This window comes from Rhinatrema bivittatum, chromosome 3 (assembly GCF_901001135.1).
Source record: "Rhinatrema bivittatum chromosome 3, aRhiBiv1.1, whole genome shotgun sequence".
Classification (NCBI taxonomy): Eukaryota; Metazoa; Chordata; class Amphibia; order Gymnophiona; family Rhinatrematidae; genus Rhinatrema; species Rhinatrema bivittatum.
In genome coordinates, this window is record NC_042617.1 from 594,356,143 (window position 1) to 594,377,559 (window position 21,417).

Sequence of the window (21,417 nt, forward strand, 5' to 3'; positions counted from 1 at the left end):
GTGCAGCCCCAGAATACATCCCTCCTATGTGCCCATTCAATTTTACGTGCATATCGGTCACACCAGCAGTGCTTTATCCACAGAAGTCCCTTTCACGATTACTCTCCTAGAACTAGAATAAAATCCTGTGCCGGGATTGATTGTTGTCTATTCGTAGGCAAGAATGAAAAAGATTGCAAACCATTTGAATAGTAACTCATCATTGGGCCTGACGCCTTGGCAAATGTTAATATAGAAACATGAAAATCTCATTTTTAACCATCTTTGAAAGCATTTGGGACCAAAATAGAATAAAAGGAAGTGAAAATGTCAGTAGGGCCTAGAAGTTGTTCTGTTTCTCACAAATGCTAGTTTAATCAACTGACCCTATCCCATTGACTTTCTCTTTTAAAAAAAAAACAAACCAATTCATAGAGTGGGAACAGGAACTCCTCCCAAAATCTGACCCTATTTCTGCTGGTCAGTCTTGTCCAGTCCTGGTTTTTTTACATAGATCTGCACTTCTCATTTCTCTAAGCGAAGGAGGACTACATTTCCATGCATGCAATGGAGAGTAAGACTAAGACTGACTCAGCCCGACCACTGAAACTGGTGCTAATCATCCTCACCCCCGCTCTTTCCTGTTTCTGTAGAACTTTAAAGAGGAAGTTCTAGAGATTGATTGTTTTTGTTATGTTTGTAGCTTCCCTGTATTTCAGGAATAGCGCCTGCTGTTCCCCTAAGCATAGTTTATAATGGGTTCATTGTGATCTGGTCACAGTGCATGAGCAGCTTGCAGTGTTACCCAGCCACCCCTCCACGTCGCTGACATGCAGCTTGCTTGGCAGTATGGATTGTGATATCATGCACACTGTCACTGAACTACTGCTCATCGCCTCAGAGAACAACCCCATTACCTCTGCACAGCAAGCCACGCCAACAATCACACAAGTGAGAGACCTAGGAGTCCTAGTTGATAATCGCCTGAATTTCAAAGCCACTATTAACAAAACCACCAAAGACTGTTTCTATCAATTACAAGTTCTGAAAAGAATTAGACCTCTTTTCTATGCCCAAGATTTCAGAACCATTCTGCAAGCAATCATTTTTTCTAAATTAGACTATTGTAACACCATCCTACTTGGCCTTCCCGCTTCATACACCAAACCGCTTCAGATGGTGCAAAATGCAGCTGCACGAATTCTGACAAATACCAGGAGAAGGGACCACATAACCCCTATTCTAAAGAACCTCCATTGGATACCGATACACTTTAATATACAAGGCCATTCTCACCACATACAAAAACATCCACCAACTGGCTCCCATTGACCTACAGATCCCTCTCCGACTACACAATTCGTCAAGACCGACAAGAGATGCATACAAGGGTTCGCTACAGGTACCACCGCCCAAATCTACCAGACACTGCACACTAAGAGACCGAGCTTTCTCTACAGCCATCCCTCCGTTATGGAACTCCATACCCTCAAATCTCAGAATAGAACCATGCATCTCAACCTTCAAAAAAAGACTAAAGACCTGGATATTCATACAAGCCTTCCCAGACGTCAATTGATCTAATACTTCCAAGCCACCCCTAATCTCCATCTACACTATGGTCGACCTTATCTCCTATCGTTTACTTGTGTAAATTAATAACCTGTCCTTTCTCTTCCTCTAAGCCAAGTTCTTATCACCTTGTTATATGTAACTGCCTTTTCAGCACCATTGTTATTGTTATGTTTACTTTGCACCCCTGTTTTATGTGAACCAGCATGATGTGACTGCTGTCTCGAATGCCGGTATATAAAAAATCTAAATAAATAAATAAATTTCCTTTCTAGCAGAGTAGCGCCTGCTGTTCCCCTAAGCACAGTTTATAATTGGTTCCTTGTGATATGGTCACAGTGCGTGAGCAGCTTGCAGTGTTACCCAGCCACTCCTCCACGTCGCTGACATGCAGCTTGCTTGGCAGTATGGATTGTGATAGTCTATAATTGGTTCCTTGTGATATGGTCACAGTGCGTGAGCAGCTTGCAGTGTTACCCAGCCACCCCTCCACGTCGCTGACATGCAGCATGGATTGTGATATCATGCACACTGTCATTTCCTTTCTAGCAGAGTAGCAGAATTTCTGCCTGTTTGGTATAAAATGTAGTGTCCCCCCTGCTCTGTCCCTTCCTGTGCTGCCTCCAGCCCTGGACACTGGGACAGTGTCTGCGACGCACTGTGGGGCTTCAGGACTCTAGGCACTGAGGTGGCTCTCATCCCATCAGCCTCTTATTGCTCTTTCAATGTTAAAGCATTAGAAAACTATCAGAACTAAAGAAAGGCCTCCGTGATTTGCTGGAGGGCACTCGGGGGTTCTTGGGAAGCCTCTTGCTAAATTATGTTTTGAAAACTGGAGCAAAGGAAGGGGAGAGCGCAGCAAAGCAACTGACAGACTAATGCTTTTTACTTTTCAGCTGCTTGATGCTACTTCCCCTTTACAATGGTCCATGCGGCGTCAGATGTGCTGAAAATGCTGGCAGCACAAAGACAATACAAGAAAAGTAGATTTGTGATGCAGTTTTTTCATAGTTTGTGGAATCGATGGAGAACGTCCGTCCGTTTGTCAGAATTGTGGGACAGCAGCCTCTGTATAAATCTTTAGTCATGCGCAAAAGAACAGACAGCTGTTAAACACCATTTAACGTGATCTGTCTGTGAACCTTGTGCAATAGTATGTCTCCTAAAATTGTGAATTCATGCGAATCTCTGCTCAGACCGTTCTTAGCCCAAAAACCCCCAGCGCGAGCTGTTGCTTTAAATAGGCATTGGGTTGGTTATACTAATTTTCAAATTGTTTCTTTTGCTTTGGTTTTTCAGAATGTAGGAGGAGGCTGGTTGGAAGCCAAAAACAGCAAAGGCGAGGCGGGACTCGTTCCTACAGATTACGTTGAAGTAAGAGATTAAACTGGGTCTACCTATGATGGTTGATTATAGAAGCACCAGTGGAAAGGTTGGCCCTGTGTGCTGCCTCGTGGGGTCCCCTGCTTTGTTCTCCACCCCAGTAGATGCTGAGTGCAGAAGAAGCCCAAGAGAACCAGCAGTTAAGGTCACCCCTGCAGTGGCATCGAGATCTAAGAATGGGGAAGGCCTCAGATTAAAAATAGTGGAAATAGCCATAAGGTTGTCTTTTCATGGTTTTGCAACATCACATATATTAGCCAGCAAATATGCACACAAGTTACATCAAAGACTTAACATACATGTGTCTGCTGTGAAAATTATCCTGGCAAGAATATCTGCTCACTATTGCACCTGCTCTTTGGTGTGTGTAGTTTTGCTGAGTGAATTAACACACACTTTTTAAAATTAAAAAAAAAAGTATCTTTACGCTTACAATGTAAAGATAATGTGAAAGATCTGGGCATTTGGACTGAAAACAATCTAAGCTACAAAAAACACATCACAAAAACAAAAGAAGGCTTCCATAAACTTCAAATTCTTAAACACCTAAAACCAATGCTACACCACCAAGAATTCAGAACAGTACTACAATCCCTAATTTGCACCAGCCTCGACTACTGCAACTCACTCCTGTTAGGTTTACCCAAAGCGTCCCTAAAACCACTACAATTGCTGCCAGAGTACCCCTATCCTCAACAGCCTTCACTGGCTTCCGGTGGAAAAACGAATTGAATTCAAAATACTAACAGTACTACACAATGCACAGATAACACGGCACTGGACAATGTCATTCAGATACACAGAGCACAACGGACAACCAGAACAGCAAGTAAAGTAAATCTAGTCATCCCTTCACTCCCAGTCGCCAAATTGTCCACAACAAGAAACAGAGCCATATCTATTGCTGGGCCAAAATTATGGAAATCTCTACCAGAACACCTGAGCTCTCAAAGCAACTTTAAATCCTTCAAAAAAGAGCTCAAAACATGGTTATTCACGCAAACACTCAAGGATGGCATTGGCTAACACCAATCAATAAATATAATTTCCTGGCGTGTAGCCAGATGGACTCAGAACAAATGGATATAGTGTGCTCGTGCTAGCAGTTGGAGATGGATCTGACGTCAGCACGGGTATATATACCCCCACAGGAAGCGTAGCAACTCAGTAATTTCCGTCTCCAAAGCAGTTTGGAGAGCCTGCACGCTCGCTGAGCGTGTTTTCCAAATCTGCTTTCTATTTTCTACATTCTACTTTCTTTCAACTAAAACTTCTACAGCATCGAGCCCCGCACTCCTGCGGTGATACCCTAAGGTCCCTCCCCCAGTAGAGTTTCCCGGGGTGATTTCCGTGATCCCCCGGAGGTTTAAGTCCTCGGTCCGGTGGCCGAATCGCGGCAGGGACATAGCCCCCGGGCGAAGTTCGGGTGAGGCATACGAGGCGCCTCGGTCCCGGTGTGGACGAGGCAGCGGGTGCATATCCTCAAACGCGGCAGTGAAGGTACTTGCCCTCTCCCCCCGCAGCCGGAGACCGCCCAGGTTCCAGCAGGGAAGCGCCGAGGATCAGGTAAGGCGTATATCTCTTATTTCTGGTCTCCGAGGAACAGAGGATCGGCGGCGTGGCACGCCATGGAGGGCGCCATTTTGTGGGCCATAATAGGCGCAGCTCTATGACTAAGCGCATATTATATTCCTCATTGAGCATGTATTGCTAACCGCTTATTGCTGAGAGCATATTGCATACTATTGAGCGTGTATTGCTAAAACGCTTATTGCTGAGAGCTTATTGAATGCCATTGAGCGGGTATTGCTAACCGCTTATTGCTGAGAGCATATTGCATATCATTGAGCGTATATTGTTAGCCGCATATGGCTGAGCGCTTGTTGTCTATATTGCTGCCGCATATTATTCTTAAGCGCCTGTTCTATTAAGCGTATATATAGCTGCCGCATATTCTTATTATTGTTAAGCGCCTGTTGTATTAAGCGTATATAGCTGCCACTTATTATTATTATTGTTAAGCGCCTGTTGTATTAAGTGTATATAGCTGCCGCTTATTATTATTATTGTTAAGCGCCTGTTGTATTAAGTGTATATAGCTGCCGCTTATTATTATTGAGTGCCTGTCGTATTAAGCGCATATTGCTGCCGCATATTATTAAGCGCCTGTTGTATTGAGCGCATATTACCGCCGCATATTATTATTGTGCGCCTGTTGTATTGAGCGCATATTGCTGCCGCATATTATTGAGCGCCTGTTGTATTGAGCGCATATTGCTGCCGCATATTATTATTGTGCGCCTGTTCTATTAAGCGTATATTGTGGCCGCTTTTCATTCAGCGCATACTTTTTCAATGGAACAGAACGCCTCAGCGTCTTCAGCGGGGGCGCCGCCTGCCTCCGGCATTAAAGCCCTCAACCTCTGCTCCGCATGCCAGCTTAGAGCCACACACAGTGAAGAGCCAGACTCCCTATGTGCCCAATGTGAGGAGGCCGTGGGACCCTCGGCCCAGGACCAGTCTCAGCCACGATTTGCTGACAGTTCCCCAGGGGCTACCCCGGATTTAGCGGGCAGTCTCGACCAATCGGGAATCCCGGGGGATCTTGTACCCCGGCGATTAGAGGCTGCTTCAATTTCCTGGGTGGATCTCTTTAAGGGGATTCATGCCTTTGTGCAGATGCAAACGGCTTCCCGTCCAGGCCCTGCTGTTCCTGTTGTTCGTGCTGTTTCTGCGGTTCCTGCGGTGGCTGCGACAGCGGCTGCTGCAGCTGCTGCTGCGGTGGCGGCTCCTGCGGATCCTGTTCCTGGACCTTCACGCCCTTATCGTGAGCGGGACCTTCCGCCGCTGGACAGTCCAGATCAGTCAGACCAGGAGGTTTCACCGGACGAGTCCGAACTCCCAGACGAGGGGGAACTTCCCCCAGGGATTGAGCCATATAGAACCATGAGGCGGTTCTTCCCCAAGGAGGATCTCTCCGACCTGGTGTCTCAGTGTCTGGCGGAGTTGGATATTACAGGTCCCAGCGCTACGGTACCCTCTGCGCAGAACCCCCTGCTGGAAGGTCTTCGTCCTACAGCCCGCCATTTTCCATTCTTGCAAGCAGCACAACAACTGATAGATTTAGAATGGGTGGCACCAGCGGCTTCCTTCAAAGGGGGCCGGGCTCTGACGGGCATGTACTCATTGGCACCGGCTATCCAGGACCTGCTGGCATGCCCTCAGGTGGACGCCTTGATTAGCGCTGTGGTCAAGCGCACTACCATTCCAGTTGAAGGGGGGACGGCCCTCAAGGAGCCTCATGACCGGCGACTGGACGCCATTCTGAAACAGACCTTTGAGGTGGCAGCTCTATCTTTGCGGATCGCGACCTGCTGCACAGTGGTGACGCGTGCCTGTTTGTCACAGGTCAGGAACAACGCTCCAGCAGCTGACATGGAGTCCGTTCTCTCGTTCCTCACGGATGCTGCATCAGACCTAGTCCGAACAACAGCCAAGGGGATCTCATCCTCCGTAGCTGCCAGGAGGCAGCTCTGGATCCGGAAATGGTCAGCCGATGCGCCTTCAAAGACACGCCTCACCAGATTGCCCTTTAAGGGCTCTTTCCTGTGTTTGGCAGCAACCTTGATAAACTGGCCAGCACATCGTGCACTTCTCCGGTACCTCGACTACCGGAAGATCGGTTCAGAATGAACCAGCGTGCCTTTCCAAGGCCCTCCAGGGGTAGAAGCTCCCAGCGCTTCGTTCCCTACAGGAGTCGCTACCAGGCACCTCGTCCTCAGGCCCGGAATCAGTCCTTTCGGACCAAGCAGCGCAAGAGGGGAGCAGGCCCGGGCTCAGGTCCTTGCCGCACCTCTCAATGAGAATCAGCCGATCCATCTGGGGGACGGAGCCATAGGGGGCAGGTTAACCCTCTTCTACCCCAGATGGGTCGAGATTACGTCGGACCAGTGGGTCCTCGCCATCATCCGAGAGGGGTATTATCTGGACTTTCATCACCTCCCTCCGGACAAGTTTGTGGAATCTTCCTGTCCCACACACAAGAAGGCAGCATTGGAAGCTACCTTGGCGAGGCTCCTGTCCTTGAAAGCCATCATCCCAGTACCTGCCTGGGAAGTGAATTCTGGACACTATTCCATTTATTTCATGGTACCCAAGAAAGGGGGCTCCTTTCGGCCCGTACTGGACCTCAAGTCAGTCAATCGATACTTAAGGGTCCCGAGGTTTCGCATGGAAACTCTGTGCTCCGTCAAGACCGCAGTTCAGCCAGGAGAATTCCTCACGGCCTTAGACTTATCGGAAGCCTACCTGCATATCCCGATCCATCCGGATCATCAGCGTTACCTACGCTTCAAGGTTCTAGGACGCCACTTCCAATTCCGGGCTCTGCCCTTCGGGTTGGCCACGTCACCGCGGACCTTCACCAAGGTGGTCATAGTGGTAGCAGCGGCACTCAGACGGGAAGGAATTCTGGTCCATCCCTACCTAGACGATTGGCTGATCAGGGCGAAATCACGAGAGGAGAGCCATCGGACAACCGACAGAGTGATCGCCCTTCTGGAGAGCTTGGGCTGGGTGATCAACCTCAGCAAGAGTTGCCTACAGCCTTCCCAGTCACTGGAATACCTGGGAGTGCAGTTCGACACCCAGGCAGACACAGTCAGTCTCACTACCAAGAGAAGGTTGAAACTTCAGACGCGTATCCAGTACTTGATGGGAGCCAGTCGGCCCATAGCTTGGGATTATCTGCAGGTTCTCAGTCTCATGGCATCCACCCTGGAAGTGGTACCTTGGGCAAGGGCCCATATGAGACCTCTACAACACTCCCTGCTCTCTCGCTGGAGCCCTCGTCTATGGAACTATTCCACGCACCTACCTCTGCCTGCCAGAGTCCGGACACAGTTACGGTGGTGGCTGCAGTCCGACCATATGAGCAAGGGGTCGAGGATGTCCTCCCCCACGTGGACTCTGCTCACCAGCCTGAGCGGCTGGTGAGCACACTGCGAAGGACTCACCGCACAAGGGCGGAGGCACAGAGAAGAGTCAGCGTGGAACATCAACCGTCTAGAGGCTCGGGCAGTCCGATTGGCATGCCTTCGATTTGCTCACAAACTGAAGAACAGAGCAGTCAGAGTGATGTCCGACAACGCCACCACGGTGGCATATATAAACCGTCAGGGCGGAACCAGAAGCCGACAAGTATCTCTGGAGATCGCACCACTGATGGCATGGGCAGAGGCGAATCTTCAGGACATCTCTGCTGTCCACATTGCCAGGAAGGACAACACCACGGCAGACTTCCTCAGCAGAGAAAGCCTAAATCCGGGAGAGTGGCAGCTGTCACCCACAGCCTTCCAGATGATTGTGGATCACTGGGGGATTCCGGACATGGATTTACTGGCGGTCAAGTCCAATGGTAGGCCTGATTGACAAACTGAAGAGTAGTAAATCACCTGGACCGGATGGTATACACCCCAGAGTTCTGAAGGAACTAAAAAATGAAATTTCAGACCTATTAGTAAAACTTTGTAACTTATCATTAAAATCATCCATTGTACCTGAAGACTGGAGGATAGCAAATGTAACCCCAATATTTAAAAAGGGCTCCAGGGGCGATCCGGGAAACTACAGTGCCAGGAAAAATAATGGAAAGTGTTCTAAACATCAAAATCACAGAACATATAGAAAGACATGGTTTAATGGAACAAAGTCAGCATGGCTTTACCCAGGGCAAGTCTTGCCTCACAAATCTGCTTCACTTTTTTGAAGGAGTTAATAAACATGTGGATAAAGTTTAGAACCGGTAGATATAGTATACTTGGATTTTCAGAAGGCGTTTGACAAAGTTCCTCATGAGAGGCTTCTAGGAAAAGTAAAAAGTCATGGGATAGGTGGCGATGTCCTTTCGTGGATTGCAAACTGGCTAAAAGGAAACAGAGAGTAGGATTAAATGGGCAATTTTCTCAGTGGAAGGGAGTGGACAGTGGAGTGCCTCAGGGATCTGTATTGGGACCCTTACTGTTCAATATATTTATAAATGATCTGGAAAGAAATACGACGAGTGAGATAATCAAATTTGCAGATGACACAAAATTGTTCAGAGTAGTTAAATCACAAGCAGATTGTGATAAATTGCAGGAAGACCTTGTGAGACTGGAAAATTGGGCATCCAAATGGCAGATGAAATGTAATGTGGATAAGTGCAAGGTGATGCATATAGGGAAAAATAACCCATGCTATAATTACACAATTTATTTATTTATTTTATTTATTTAGAATTTTTATCTACCGACATTCTTACATTAAAATGCAAATCATACCGGTTTACATAAAACAGAAAAAGCAGGAAAAAATATTTCCATAGTCAAATACAGAGAACATTTATAATAAAATTGTTAACAAAGGCATAAGGTAGGAACTTGAAAAAAGGTTACTTAACAGAAAACGTAAAAGAAAAAATAGTAAATGAAGCACAAAGAGTTGACGTCGGGGGAGGGGCATGGTCACACAGCGCAGTCACCCATTTCCCCTCACCTCCTGATGATAGTTCCGTTTCTTTTTTATTATTTAAGATGGTGTTCACTTCTTGCGGGGGCCCAGGATGGAGGGTGGCCTCCCCGCTCGCTGGCGCCTGATGGTGAGGCGCTTTTCAACTGCCGCCGGAGCTCACAGTGACGTCGGGGGAGGGGCATGGTCACACATCGCAGTCACCCATTTCCCCTCACCTCCTGATGATAGTTCCATTTCTTTTTTATTATTTAAGATGGTGTTCACAATGTTGGGTTCCATATTAGGTGCTACAACCCAAGAAAGAGATCTAGGTGTCATAGTGGATAACACATTGAAATCGTCGGTGCAGTGTGCTGCGGCAGTCAAAAAAGCAAACAGAATGTTGGGAATTATTAGAAAAGGAATGATGAATAAAACGGAAAATGTCATAATGCCTCTGTATCGCTCCATGGTGAGACCGCACCTTGAATACTGTGTACAATTCTGGTCGCCGCATCTCAAAAAAGATATAATTGCGATGGAGAAGGTACAGAGAAGGGCTACCAAAATGATAAAGGGAATGGAACAACTCCCCTATGAGGAAAGACTAAAGAGGTTAGGACTTTTCAGCTTGGAGAAGAGACGACTGAGGGGGGATATGATAGAGGTGTTTAAAATCATGAGAGGTCTAGAACGGGTAGATGTGAATCGGTTATTTACTCTTTCGGATAGTAGAAAGACTAGGGGACACTCCATGAAGTTAGCATGGGGCACATTTAAAACTAATTGGAGAAAGTTCTTTTTTACTCAACGCACAATTAAACTCTGGAATTTGTTGCCAGAGAATGTGATTCGTGCAGTTAGTATAGCTGTGTTTAAAAAAGGATTGGATAAGTTCTTGAAGGAGAAGTCCATTACCTGCTATTAAGTTCACTTAGAGAATAGCCACTGCCATTAGCAATGGTTACATGGAATAGACTTAGTTTTTGGGTACTTGCCAGGTTCTTATGGCCTGGATTGGCCACTGTTGGAAACAGGATGCTGGGCTTGATGGACCCTTGGTCTGACCCAGTATGGCATTTTCTTATGTTCTTATGTTCTACCCAGATACTTCAGCCGCAAGCACGACCCGTTCTCGCACGGAATCGATGCCCTGGTTCAGCCATGGCCTCCAGGGACTCTGCTATACGCCTTTCCTCCGTGGCCTCTGCTGGGCGCCATCATTCACAAGATTTAGAAACACCGGGATCTAGTTCTTCTAGTGGCACCAGACTGGCCAAGAAGACCCTGCTACGCGGACATGAGAAGACTACTGGTAGGGGAGCCTCTTCCCCTACCTCCTCTCCGGGACCTTGTACGTCAAAGTCCCTTCCTCCACGAGGATACAGCTCAATTCTCTCTTACGGTCTGGCCATTGAGAGGGCTAGACTGAAGAAAAGAGGTTACTTGGAGCCCGTGATAGATACACTCCTCCGAGCTCGCAAGTTTCCACATCCCTCACCTACGTACGGATCTGGAGAGTATTCGAAGCATGGTGCGGCACTCATGGCACCACTCCACATGCGACCACCATCCCTATTGTGTTGGATTTCCTGCAAGATGGACTTCAGAAGGGTCTCTCCCTCAGCTCCATCAAGGTTCAGGTGGCTGCGCTGTCTTGCTATGGTCCCAGGAGGGATGGCAAGACCATCGCCAAGCACCCAGATGTTTCTCACTTCCTGAAAGGAGTCAAGCATATTCGTCCGCCACTGAAGTGGCCAGTGCCCTTATGGAACCTTAACCTTGTTTTGGATTTCCTCGCGGGATCCACCTTCAAACCCCTTCGGGGCCTGTCTCTCCGTTCTCTAACCTTGAAGGTAGTATTCTTGCTGGCAGTGTGCTCAGCACGCTGCATCTCAAAGCTACAAGCATTGTCCTGCCGTGATCCCTTTCTCAGAATCACTCCTGAGGCTATCCATCTTCGCACAGTTCCCTCCTTTCTCCCTAAAGTGGTTTCACAGTTTCATGTTAACCAAACCATATCCTTGCCTACCACGGCGGGTTTGAAGAAATCTGAAGAAGGGCGTCTATTACGCCATCTCGACATTGGCAGATTGCTGCCCAGATATCTGGAAGTGACACAAGAACTACGAAAGACGGACCATCTGTTTGTCCTACACAGCGGGAAGAAGCAAGGTGAAGCGGCCTCGCGGCCCACTAACGCCCGCTGGATTAAAGAAGTTATCAGAGCAGCTTACGTGGAGGCTGGGAAGTCTCCACCTGTACAGGTCAAGGCTCATTCTACCAGAGCACAAGCTGCATCCTGGGCGGAATCCAGGATGCTGTCACCTGCAGAAATAGGTAAAGCGGCGACCTGGTCCTCCCTCCATACCTTCTCCAGGTTCTACCGTCTGGATGTCCAGGTCAGGGAGGACTCAGCATTTGCGAGGGCGGTCCTACATGTTCCTCAGGCAGCCTCCCGCCCAGGCTGGGAGTAAAGCTTTTGTACATCCCATTTGTTCTGAGTCCATCTGGCTACACGCCAGGAAATGTTGGGATTACTACCTGATAATCTCCTTTTCCTTAGTATAGACAGATGGACTCAGCATCCCGCCCAGCTGCCTGCGTACATGGGTATCACAGATTCAAGGTCAGCCATGTCATCTGTTTCCATAAGAGCGTACACTCTACCAGGTATCAACGCCTTCCGGTTTGGGAATGCTGGCGGTCTCCAGCTACTGTCAATCGGTCAGGGGAATCCTGTTTCACTTTTCACTGAGCGTCAGTGCACACATCCATAACAGCTTTTGCAAGGAAGATTATTAAGTTGCTACGCTTCCTGTGGGGGTATATATACCCGTGCTGACGTCAGATCCGTCTCCAACTGCTAGCACGAGCATACTATACCCATTCGTTCTGAGTCCATCTGTCTACACCTAAGGAAAAGGAGATTATCAGGTAAGTAATCTCAACATTACATACCTTCATCGGGTATGCAATTAGCTATCTTAAAGATAGAACTATGAACACGTTAAGAGAATCTCGTAGAAGACAAAAAACACACTGAGCTCTACCCAGATTCGATCCCACCCATTTGCCCCCTATTTACATGATATGTGTAATGAACCTACCCTGGATGTTGATCACATCTTTCAATCAGATAGAGGAACTTTGTTTAGTCGTTTGAGTTAATGTAATTAAAAAATTTCCCATTCTTTTCTTGTGATTTTTCTTTTTCATCAGATTCTGTTAGATGTTATAATTTGGTGTTTCTATTTGTAACATTGAATACGCGTGTCATTTTCACGTTTTTCGAGTTCACACACTGTTCTATGTAATGGTTGTTGATGATGTAAACCGGAGTGAAGGCAACTAGCTATACCTCGGTATAAAAAAAAGCGTAAATAAAAAAAACAAAACAAACAAAACATAAATGCCTGCACGGCATTACTCTGCCTGATGGTGTTCCCTTTCCTTAAAAAGAAGAAGACGATGATCCTCTGATGGAAAGTCCTGTGTGTGTTGCATGAATCCCTGGGAGAGAGAAACAAACTACAATACAACTTTATGGTTGATCGGTGTTTTGTCTTCTCATCTGGGTGTCTGTCTCAACAGATCCTGGATTTACTAAACCTTTTTCACTATCCTGTCTCTATGTGGAACAATGCTTAGAGAATTAGGTCTGAATGCTTTCACCGTTTTCACAGGCTGGTCGGTCATTTTTCTTAGTTTTCCACTCCTACTTTATTTATTTATTTTATATACCGACCATCTAGGCGGTGTATAATTAAAAATACAAAGACTTAATAAAGGAAAACAAATTGAAATAAGCAATACAAATTGAAAATAAAATTAATTTAAAAATAGTATGTATATTTGTTTGTTTATTTATTTAAACAGTTTTATATACCGTTGTGTAGACAAAAAGTCCATCTCTACGGTTCACATTTTTGAGCATCAATTAACACAGAAAAAGAAAATACAGTTTCTCATGGTTATAACTCCCTAAAAGCAATAATTATTAGCAATAAAACTTATAAAATTCGAAAATCACACATCTATCTATAAGGTTATAAAGTTTTCACAGACTAAAAAGCTGTTACCTATAAACATTTTTTGAAAGAGATAAAAACAGTAAAAGAATAGATAAAGTTAAGTTTAAAATTTTTAAAAAACCTGCCAAAAATTGCACGGGGGCACCACCATTTACTCGACTATGAATGCTTGACAGAATAACCATGTATTTAGATCTTTCCTAAATTGCTTCTTATCCTGCTGTAATCTCAGGTCTGTTAGCATTTTATTCCAGTGTTTAGGAGCCGCAATTGATAGCGCTCGCTCTCTGACTTCACACAGGTGGGCAGATCTAATGTTCGGGATCAAGAGAAAGCCTTTATTCGACGATCTCAAATGGCGTTGCGGCACATGTAATCTTATTGCTGTGTTTAACCAGTCTGTCATGCCTCCATATAAAATCTTGTGAATAATACATAAAACCTTAAACATTATTCTCTGTTCGATCGGAAGCCAATGTAGCTCTTTCAGAATTGGAGTAATGTGGTCCCTCTTTCTGGTGTTTGTCAATATACGCGCTGCAGTATTTTGTAGAATCTGCAGAGGCCGTAAAGTACTTTTTGGCAAACCCAGTAAATACAGAGACAAAATAAAAAAAAAATTACCTCTGCCTCTTCTTTGCCATATTTGTCTGCCTGCTTTGCTCTCACCTTTCTGCCCATCCTGCCAAGTACTTCAGCAATCTCCTGTGTGCAAGGAGGAAGGGGCTGAGTGCTCTCTGGAGCTTATCCAGCGTCTCTTCTCTGTCTGGCTAATGTGCCATTATTCTTCCTTCACACTCCTCCTAAAACTGCATATTCATTAATAAACTGTAGAAGAGTACAGACAGACAACATGAAATACAGATAATATCCAGAAACATGCAATAAAATTACACATTAAACTTTCTGCTTTGGGAATTTTAACATATTATAACACTTACAATCAGCACAGCTGCATAAATATAGATAATAAATACATAAATATAGATAATATCCAGAAACATGCAATAGAATTAGACACATTAAACTTTCTGCTTTGGGAATTTTAACATATTATAAGACTTACAATCAGCACAGCTGCATAAATATAGATAATAAATACATAAATACAGATAATATCCAGAAACATGCAATAGAATTAGACACATTAAACTTTCTGCTTTGGGAATTTTAACATATTATAACACTTACAATCAGCACAGCTACATAAATATAGATAATAAATACATAAATATAGATAATATCCAGAAACATGCAATAGAATTAGACACATTAAACTTTCTGCTTTGGGAATTTTAACATATTATAAGACTTACAATCAGCACAGCTGCATAAATATAGATAATAAATACATAAATACAGATAATATCCAGAAACATGCAATAGAATTAGACACATTAAACTTTCTGCTTTGGGAATTTTAACATATTATAACACTTACAATCAGCACAGCTACATAAATATAGATAATAAATACATAAATATAGATAATATCCAGAAACATGCAATAGAATTAGACACATTAAACTTTCTGCTTTGGGAATTTTAACATATAAGACTTAGGGCCTTATTTTCCAATATCGCATTGGTAACGCATTAGGGGGCGTTACCAATGCAAATGAGGCTTCTTTCGTGCAGTGGGGAAAAATCGCGTGCGGCGATGTTTTCGCCATTCACGAAAACAGTAGCGCCGCACACGATGTTTTCCCAGTGCACGATGATTCTTTCAGAATTTTATCGCAGTGCACGATATTTGCCGGTTTCCCTTATCGCGGTGCACGATAGTTCCAGACAGCCTGTTTCAGGCGAGAGAGAGAGAGAGAGAGCGAGAGAGAGAGCGCCTTACTATAGTGCCTATGCCCTACATAGGTATTTTAACCCCTATGGGAGGGCCACCTACTAACTCGGGGTGGGGATTAGGTATGAGCGTCGGGGGTTGGGGGCCACTTTCGCATTCCACATGAGACCTACGGACAGAACAGTGGTCTCTAGTGCAGATTTGCTGGCCGTCGGAGTGAGGACGCTCACTCCAAGCGGAGATTTGGCCAACATTCTCTCCACCTAGCATGTTGTTGCCCAGGTAGAGTGTCCATCAAGCTAGGTAGAGAGAACGTTGCCCAAACCACTTCTTGGAGTGAGCGTCCTCACTCCGACAGCCAGCAAATCTGCACTAAAGACCACTGTTCTGTCCGTAGGTCTCATGTGGAATGCGAAAGTGGCCCCCAACCACCGACGCTCATACCTAATCCCCACCCCGAGTTAGTAGGTGGCCCTCCCATAGGGGTTAAAATACCTATGTAGGGCATAGGCACTATAGTAAGGCTCGCGCTCTCTCTCTCTCTCTCTCTCTCTCTCTCTCTCTCTTCCCCCCCCCCCCCCCCCCCCCCGGTAAAGTGCTTGGAAAATGAGGCCCTTAGTCAGCACAGCTGCATAAATATAGATAATAAATACAGATAATATCCAGAAACATGCAATAGAATTAGACACATTAAACTTTCTGCTTTGGGAATTTTAACATATTATAACACTTACAATCAGCACAGCTGCATAAATATAGATAATAAATACATAAGTAGTTACACGATGTTAGGTTCCATATTAGGAGCTACCACCCAAGAAAGAGATCTAGGCGTCATAGTAGATAATACATTGAAATCGTCAGCTCAGTGTGCTGCAGCAGTCAAAAAAGCAAATAAAATGTTAGGAATTATTAGGAAGGGAATGGTTAATAAAACGGAAAATGTCATAATGCCTCTATATCGCTCCATGGTGAGACCACACCTTGAATACTGTGTACAATTCTGGTCGCCGTATCTCAAAAAAGATATAGTTGCAATGGAGAAGGTACAGAGAAGGGCAACCAAAATGATAAAGGGGATGGAACAGCTCCCGTATGAGGAAAGGCTGAAGAGGTTAGGGCTGTTCAGCTTGGAGAAGAGACGGCTGAGGGGGGATATCATAGAGGTCTTTAAGATCATGAGAGGTCTTGAACGAGAAGATGTGACTCGGTTATTTACACTTTCGAATAATAGAAGGACTAGGGGGCATTCCATGAAGTTAGCAAGTAGCACATTTAAGACTAATCGGAGAAAATTCTTTTTCACTCAACGCACAATAAATCTCTGGAATTTGTTGCCAGAGGATGTGGTTAGTGCAGTTAGTGTAGCTGGGTTCAAAAAAGGTTTGGATAAGTTCTTGGAGGAGAAGTCCATTAACTGCTATTAATCAAGTTTACTTAGGGAATAGTCACTGCTATTAATTGCATCAGTAGCATGGGATCTTCTTAGTGTTTGGGTAATTGCCAGGTTCTTGTGGCCTGGTTTGGCCTCTGTTGGAAACAGGATGCTGGGCTTGATGGACCCTTGGTCTGACCCAGCATGGCAATTTCTTATGTTCTTATGTTCTTAAATATAGATAATAAATACATAAATACAGATAATATCCAGAAACATGCAATAGAATTAGACACATTAAACTTTCTGCTTTGGGAATTTTAACATATTATAAGACTTACAATCAGCACAGCTGCATAACAAAAACATGAATTTTACCTTCCCAGTTTTCCTGACTGCAGCCGACAGCAGAATAAATTCAGCACTTCTGGATCTGTGGATCACAATCTTTTTTTAGGGGACGGGATGATGGGGGGTTCTTCTCTAGAGCTGTGACAAAATGATGGTTCCACCTTAAAATCAGATCACTTCCCATCAGGACCGGAGGAACCACGTGCCTAGGGTGCCGAGACTTAGGATGGCAAAAAGTGCCCTTTCCAACTTCTGCCAGCCCCTGCCTCACCCTGCCACCCTCTCAATGCCCCCCTTGGTGGTCCAGTGGACGGCCTGGGAACGATCTGCCACTCCCGGAGCCTCAGCTGCCACTAACCAAAATGGCGCCGGTGGCCTTTAGCCCCTACCATGTGACAGGGGCCAACCAATGGCACTGGTAACCCCTGTCACATGGTAGGGGGTGAAGGCCACCAGCGCCATTTTGATTAGTGGCAGCTGACGACCCGGGGGCGGCAGATGGATCCCAGGCCCCCCGCTGGACCACTAGGTGATTTGTGAGTTTTCTTTTTTTGGGGGGGGGGGAATCGGGGCTGCGATCGGGGGGGGGGGGGGGCAGTGCAAGGTTGAAGGTGCCTGGGGCGCCCAATCCCCTTGCACCGGCCCTGCTTCCCATCACAAAATTTTTAAGGCTTATATTTTTTTCTTACCATTTTATGCTATGAAAGTTTTAAAATTAAAACATTGGCTGACAGTTTCCTTTATTCAAAAATAATATCAGCACATTTCAATTTTAGGCGTTAATTTATGAGCAGATTGGCTGCACATTTTAGTTTTTGAATCAGGGCTGACTGACTTATTTGCATGTGATGAGCGCTATTAGTTTTCAGGGGGTTTGGCTGCGCGTTTTCGAGGCAATACGCCTTGTACTGTAAGGAGTTTAATAGACGCCCCTCAAACACATGGCCAGACCTCTGTTAAACAGTGAGCACGGCCCAGCGCACTTTACTGAATCTGCTTCCCAGTTAGAGCGCAGATCCCCAAACGTTTAATGAAGAGGTTCACGTAACTCAAGATCATTGATAGGACGAGATGTCTTCTCCCAACATCTCCTCCTCATGATCTTACAATCTTTCCTCTCTTCCAGCATTTCTCTTCTCCCTTCTCTCCTTCCAGTGTCTTCTCCTTTCCCAGTGCCCCCCTTCACCCATGAGGACAGAGATTCCTGTGCCTCCCCTCTCAGCAGCCTTGGCCTTCCTATCCAGCAACCACTCTGGGCCTCCCCCAGCAGCTGCGACAGCAGAAACTCTGATCTCTTTCCTGCAGCTTTGGCAGTGGATGCGGGCAACGCCCTCCTTTCTCCTGTGGTTTGGGTTTGCCGGCCTGGCTTCATGTGCGCTCCAGCCACGCTTCCTGTTTATGCCCCACTGTTGGCCTTCTAGGAAAGGAGATGCTGGAAAGCATTGCAGTTCCTCTTTTTGAAATTAGGATGAAAAAGGGATTTTTACCTTTTGCAAATATCGGTAAAAAATCGATTTGAACCGAAAACCAAGGATCCTAACTAAGAGGCTTGAAGGAAGAATCCAAAAGGCAAGATGTGCAACGTAACTGTGATGGAATATAAACCCGTCCTGGAAGGAGCCCACAGAGGCTGAGAGAGGGTTAGAACAAGTGGTGAGGGAAGGAAACGGGAGCCCAAACCCATGGAGGTGCCTAATGGGGAGGTGGACGAGATTCTGCTGCTCCACACCCTCAGGGGTGTTTAACACGAGCCTCACACAGACCTTTAAGGGCTTCCAGGTTTCATATGTATTTAATTCTCACTTTAGAGGCTGCCTGGGTGCTTCAAAACCCAGAAACATACTGGGCAGTTTTAAATTTGCAACCCCAGACACAAACCATGCAGAGTACAAACAAAAAGCTGCAGCCAGCTGGCTCTACAATGACAACAGCTTCTAACAGACAGATTTTTACCAAATGTTCAGTCCAAATAACTGTTCATGCTCCTTTAGTCTGCAGACACTGGCAACTGTCTACCCCCAGAAAAATAAGGAGGTTTTTCTCCTGTCTTTTTATTCTTATAATAAATGCTGTTAAATTCCCAGGGAAAACTAAAAAGCACAAGTGAGGGTCGCCTATTCTTAGTGTACCTCTGAATTTCTTCCCACCTCTTTGCTTGACTGCCCAGAGCGTGCATCATCCTCCTCCTCCTGCAGAGCAGACCTGCCCTCCCTGGGGTTTGCTGTTCAAGTGCAGACGTAGTTGTATGCGCTGCTTTCTGTGTTACGTGAGGCATCCTTCTCGAGTGTCCCTTTTCTCTCTCTCTTGCCCAAACATGTTACTGCTTCCCTTCCATCTGCCCACAGAGTTAGAGGGAGAATCCTTTACTCCATCCCACTCACAGGTTCCAGAGCTCGGCAATCTCATTCCCGTCTGTCCTCTGGGAAGGGCAAAAATGATTACATAATGGAATTCCCCCCCCCCCCCCCCCCCCCCCCCCCTCGTCTTCTGTTTTGGGTCTCTGTGTGTTTTCCTAGGGTCAGTTGTGTGTGTGCGTGTGCACATGAGTCTGGCTGCATGTGGGTGTGTATGTGTACAGGATTGGTCCTGGTAGTTCATTCTCACAAATATACACTATGAATGGTGGTGGGGTGGGGAGATGTGGCTAGTGTGAGATGCTTTATGCAATAAATTGGGGCTACTAAAGCTGATTTTCAACAGACAAGTACCACACAGGGTCATTTATCAAATCGCGGTATGGCGTTTTCGCATGCGTTAGCACCATAACGTATGGTGCGATGCAAATCAGAAAAAGAGGAGGAGTTAGGAGTGGGCTGGGCTTACTGTTTTGCGAAGCCCTATTACACGACTTTAACGCCAATTTTAGCTACACCTTTTTCAGTAGCATTAAGCCGTGTGATAGCTTGCGTTAGGGATTTAGTGCACATTGTGATGTTTGCCCATGCCGATTTTAGTTGTTCTGAAGCTCCCAGAGAGAGCCAGCCTAGCTATCAGGGCCAGAGAGTGAGAGAGACTAGCCATAATGCCCTCGCACTAGATAGACATATTCATAGCTCACTTAATCAAGGTACCGTACCAGATTCTCTCAAACAAGCTATACTGAAACCTCTCTTAAAAAAACCAAATTTGTCTACAGAAGAACCAGCGAATTTCCGTCCCATTGCTAATCTTCCCTTCATCTCAAAGATCCTGGAAAAAATAGTAAATAAACAGCTCACTGACTACCTGGAAGATCACAAAATTCTGGCACCTTCTCAATATGGATTTCGAAAAACACTAAACACAGAAGCTCTGCTGATATCCCTCATGGATTCAGCTTTCCTAAGCTCAGAAAAAAGACAACCGCACCTCCTTATTCTCCTCGACCTTTCTGCAGCCTTTGATACGGTCAACCATACTATCTTACTTGACAGACTAGCTGCAATTGGTATTTCAGGCACGGCCCTAGACTGGTTCTGTTCATTTCTCAACAACAGATCTTTCAAATGCAATATGTTATACGTTATATGTTAAGAAACGCTGTTCCATGTAACGCCTTTTGTGCGAAAGTTTTGTTATATGTAAACCGACCTGATTCGATACTTGTATTGAGAATGTCGGTATATAAAAATCCGAAATAAATAAATAAATAAATAAATAAAGTGAAAATAAATAACAAAGAATCACAGGCAATCAGCTCTAACACGGGAGTCCCTCAAGGCTCATCTCTCTCCCCTACCCTCTTCAACATTTATCTTCTTCCCCTATGCTTCCTCCTATCCAAACTGAAAATCAAACACATGATTTACGCGGATGACATACAAATCCTCATCCCTATAAGGAAATCCCTGCAACTATCTCTGATGTTCTGGGAACAATGCTTTCAAAAAATTAGCACTCTCCTCACCGAACTCAATCTAGTCATCAACAAGGACAAAACAGAATACCTCATCATCTCACAGGAAGATAACTTCATCCAAAGAGAGATCACACCCATTATAAAAGATCAACAACAAAAAGACACCGCTCATCAAAATCCACTCTCACCAATCCTAGACAGCCTCAAAAATACATCCTACGTAAGAGACTTAGGAGTTCTGCTAGACAATCAGCTGAACCTAAAAAGATTTGTAAACAACACAACCAAAGAATGCTTTTTCAAACTACAAGTACTGAAAAAGCTTAAACCATTACTTCACACTCACGACTTCCGCCTCGTCCTGCAATCTATTATCCTGACCAAAATTGACTACTGCAACGCGCTACTAATCGGATTACCAGCCTCCACCATCAAACCTCTCCAGATGGTACAGAATTCTGCAGCTAGGGTCCTGACCAACTCTAACAAGAGAGACCACATCACGCCCATTCTTTACAATCTCCACTGGCTCCCAATTAAATTTAGAGTCTCCTACAAAGTCCTGACCCTCACTCACAAATACCTAAACAACAAAGCA

At 45.4% G+C, this 21,417-nt stretch overlaps 1 protein-coding gene across 4 annotated transcripts in view; it reads left to right on the forward strand.

Annotated features, from left to right (window-relative positions):
- The window catches only part of SNX9 (sorting nexin 9), a 264,145-nt gene that overhangs the window by 100,262 nt on the left and 142,466 nt on the right, over window positions 1–21,417 (forward strand). For 3 of the 4 annotated variants that reach the window (XM_029596722.1, XM_029596725.1, XM_029596726.1), the window contains exon 3: window positions 2,851–2,925. The exons of the other annotated variant lie outside the window; for it this stretch is intronic. In XM_029596722.1, the coding sequence (XP_029452582.1) occupies window positions 2,851–2,925 (75 nt within the window). The remainder of the gene's footprint in view (window positions 1–2,850; window positions 2,926–21,417) is intronic. 4 annotated transcript variants of the gene reach the window in all.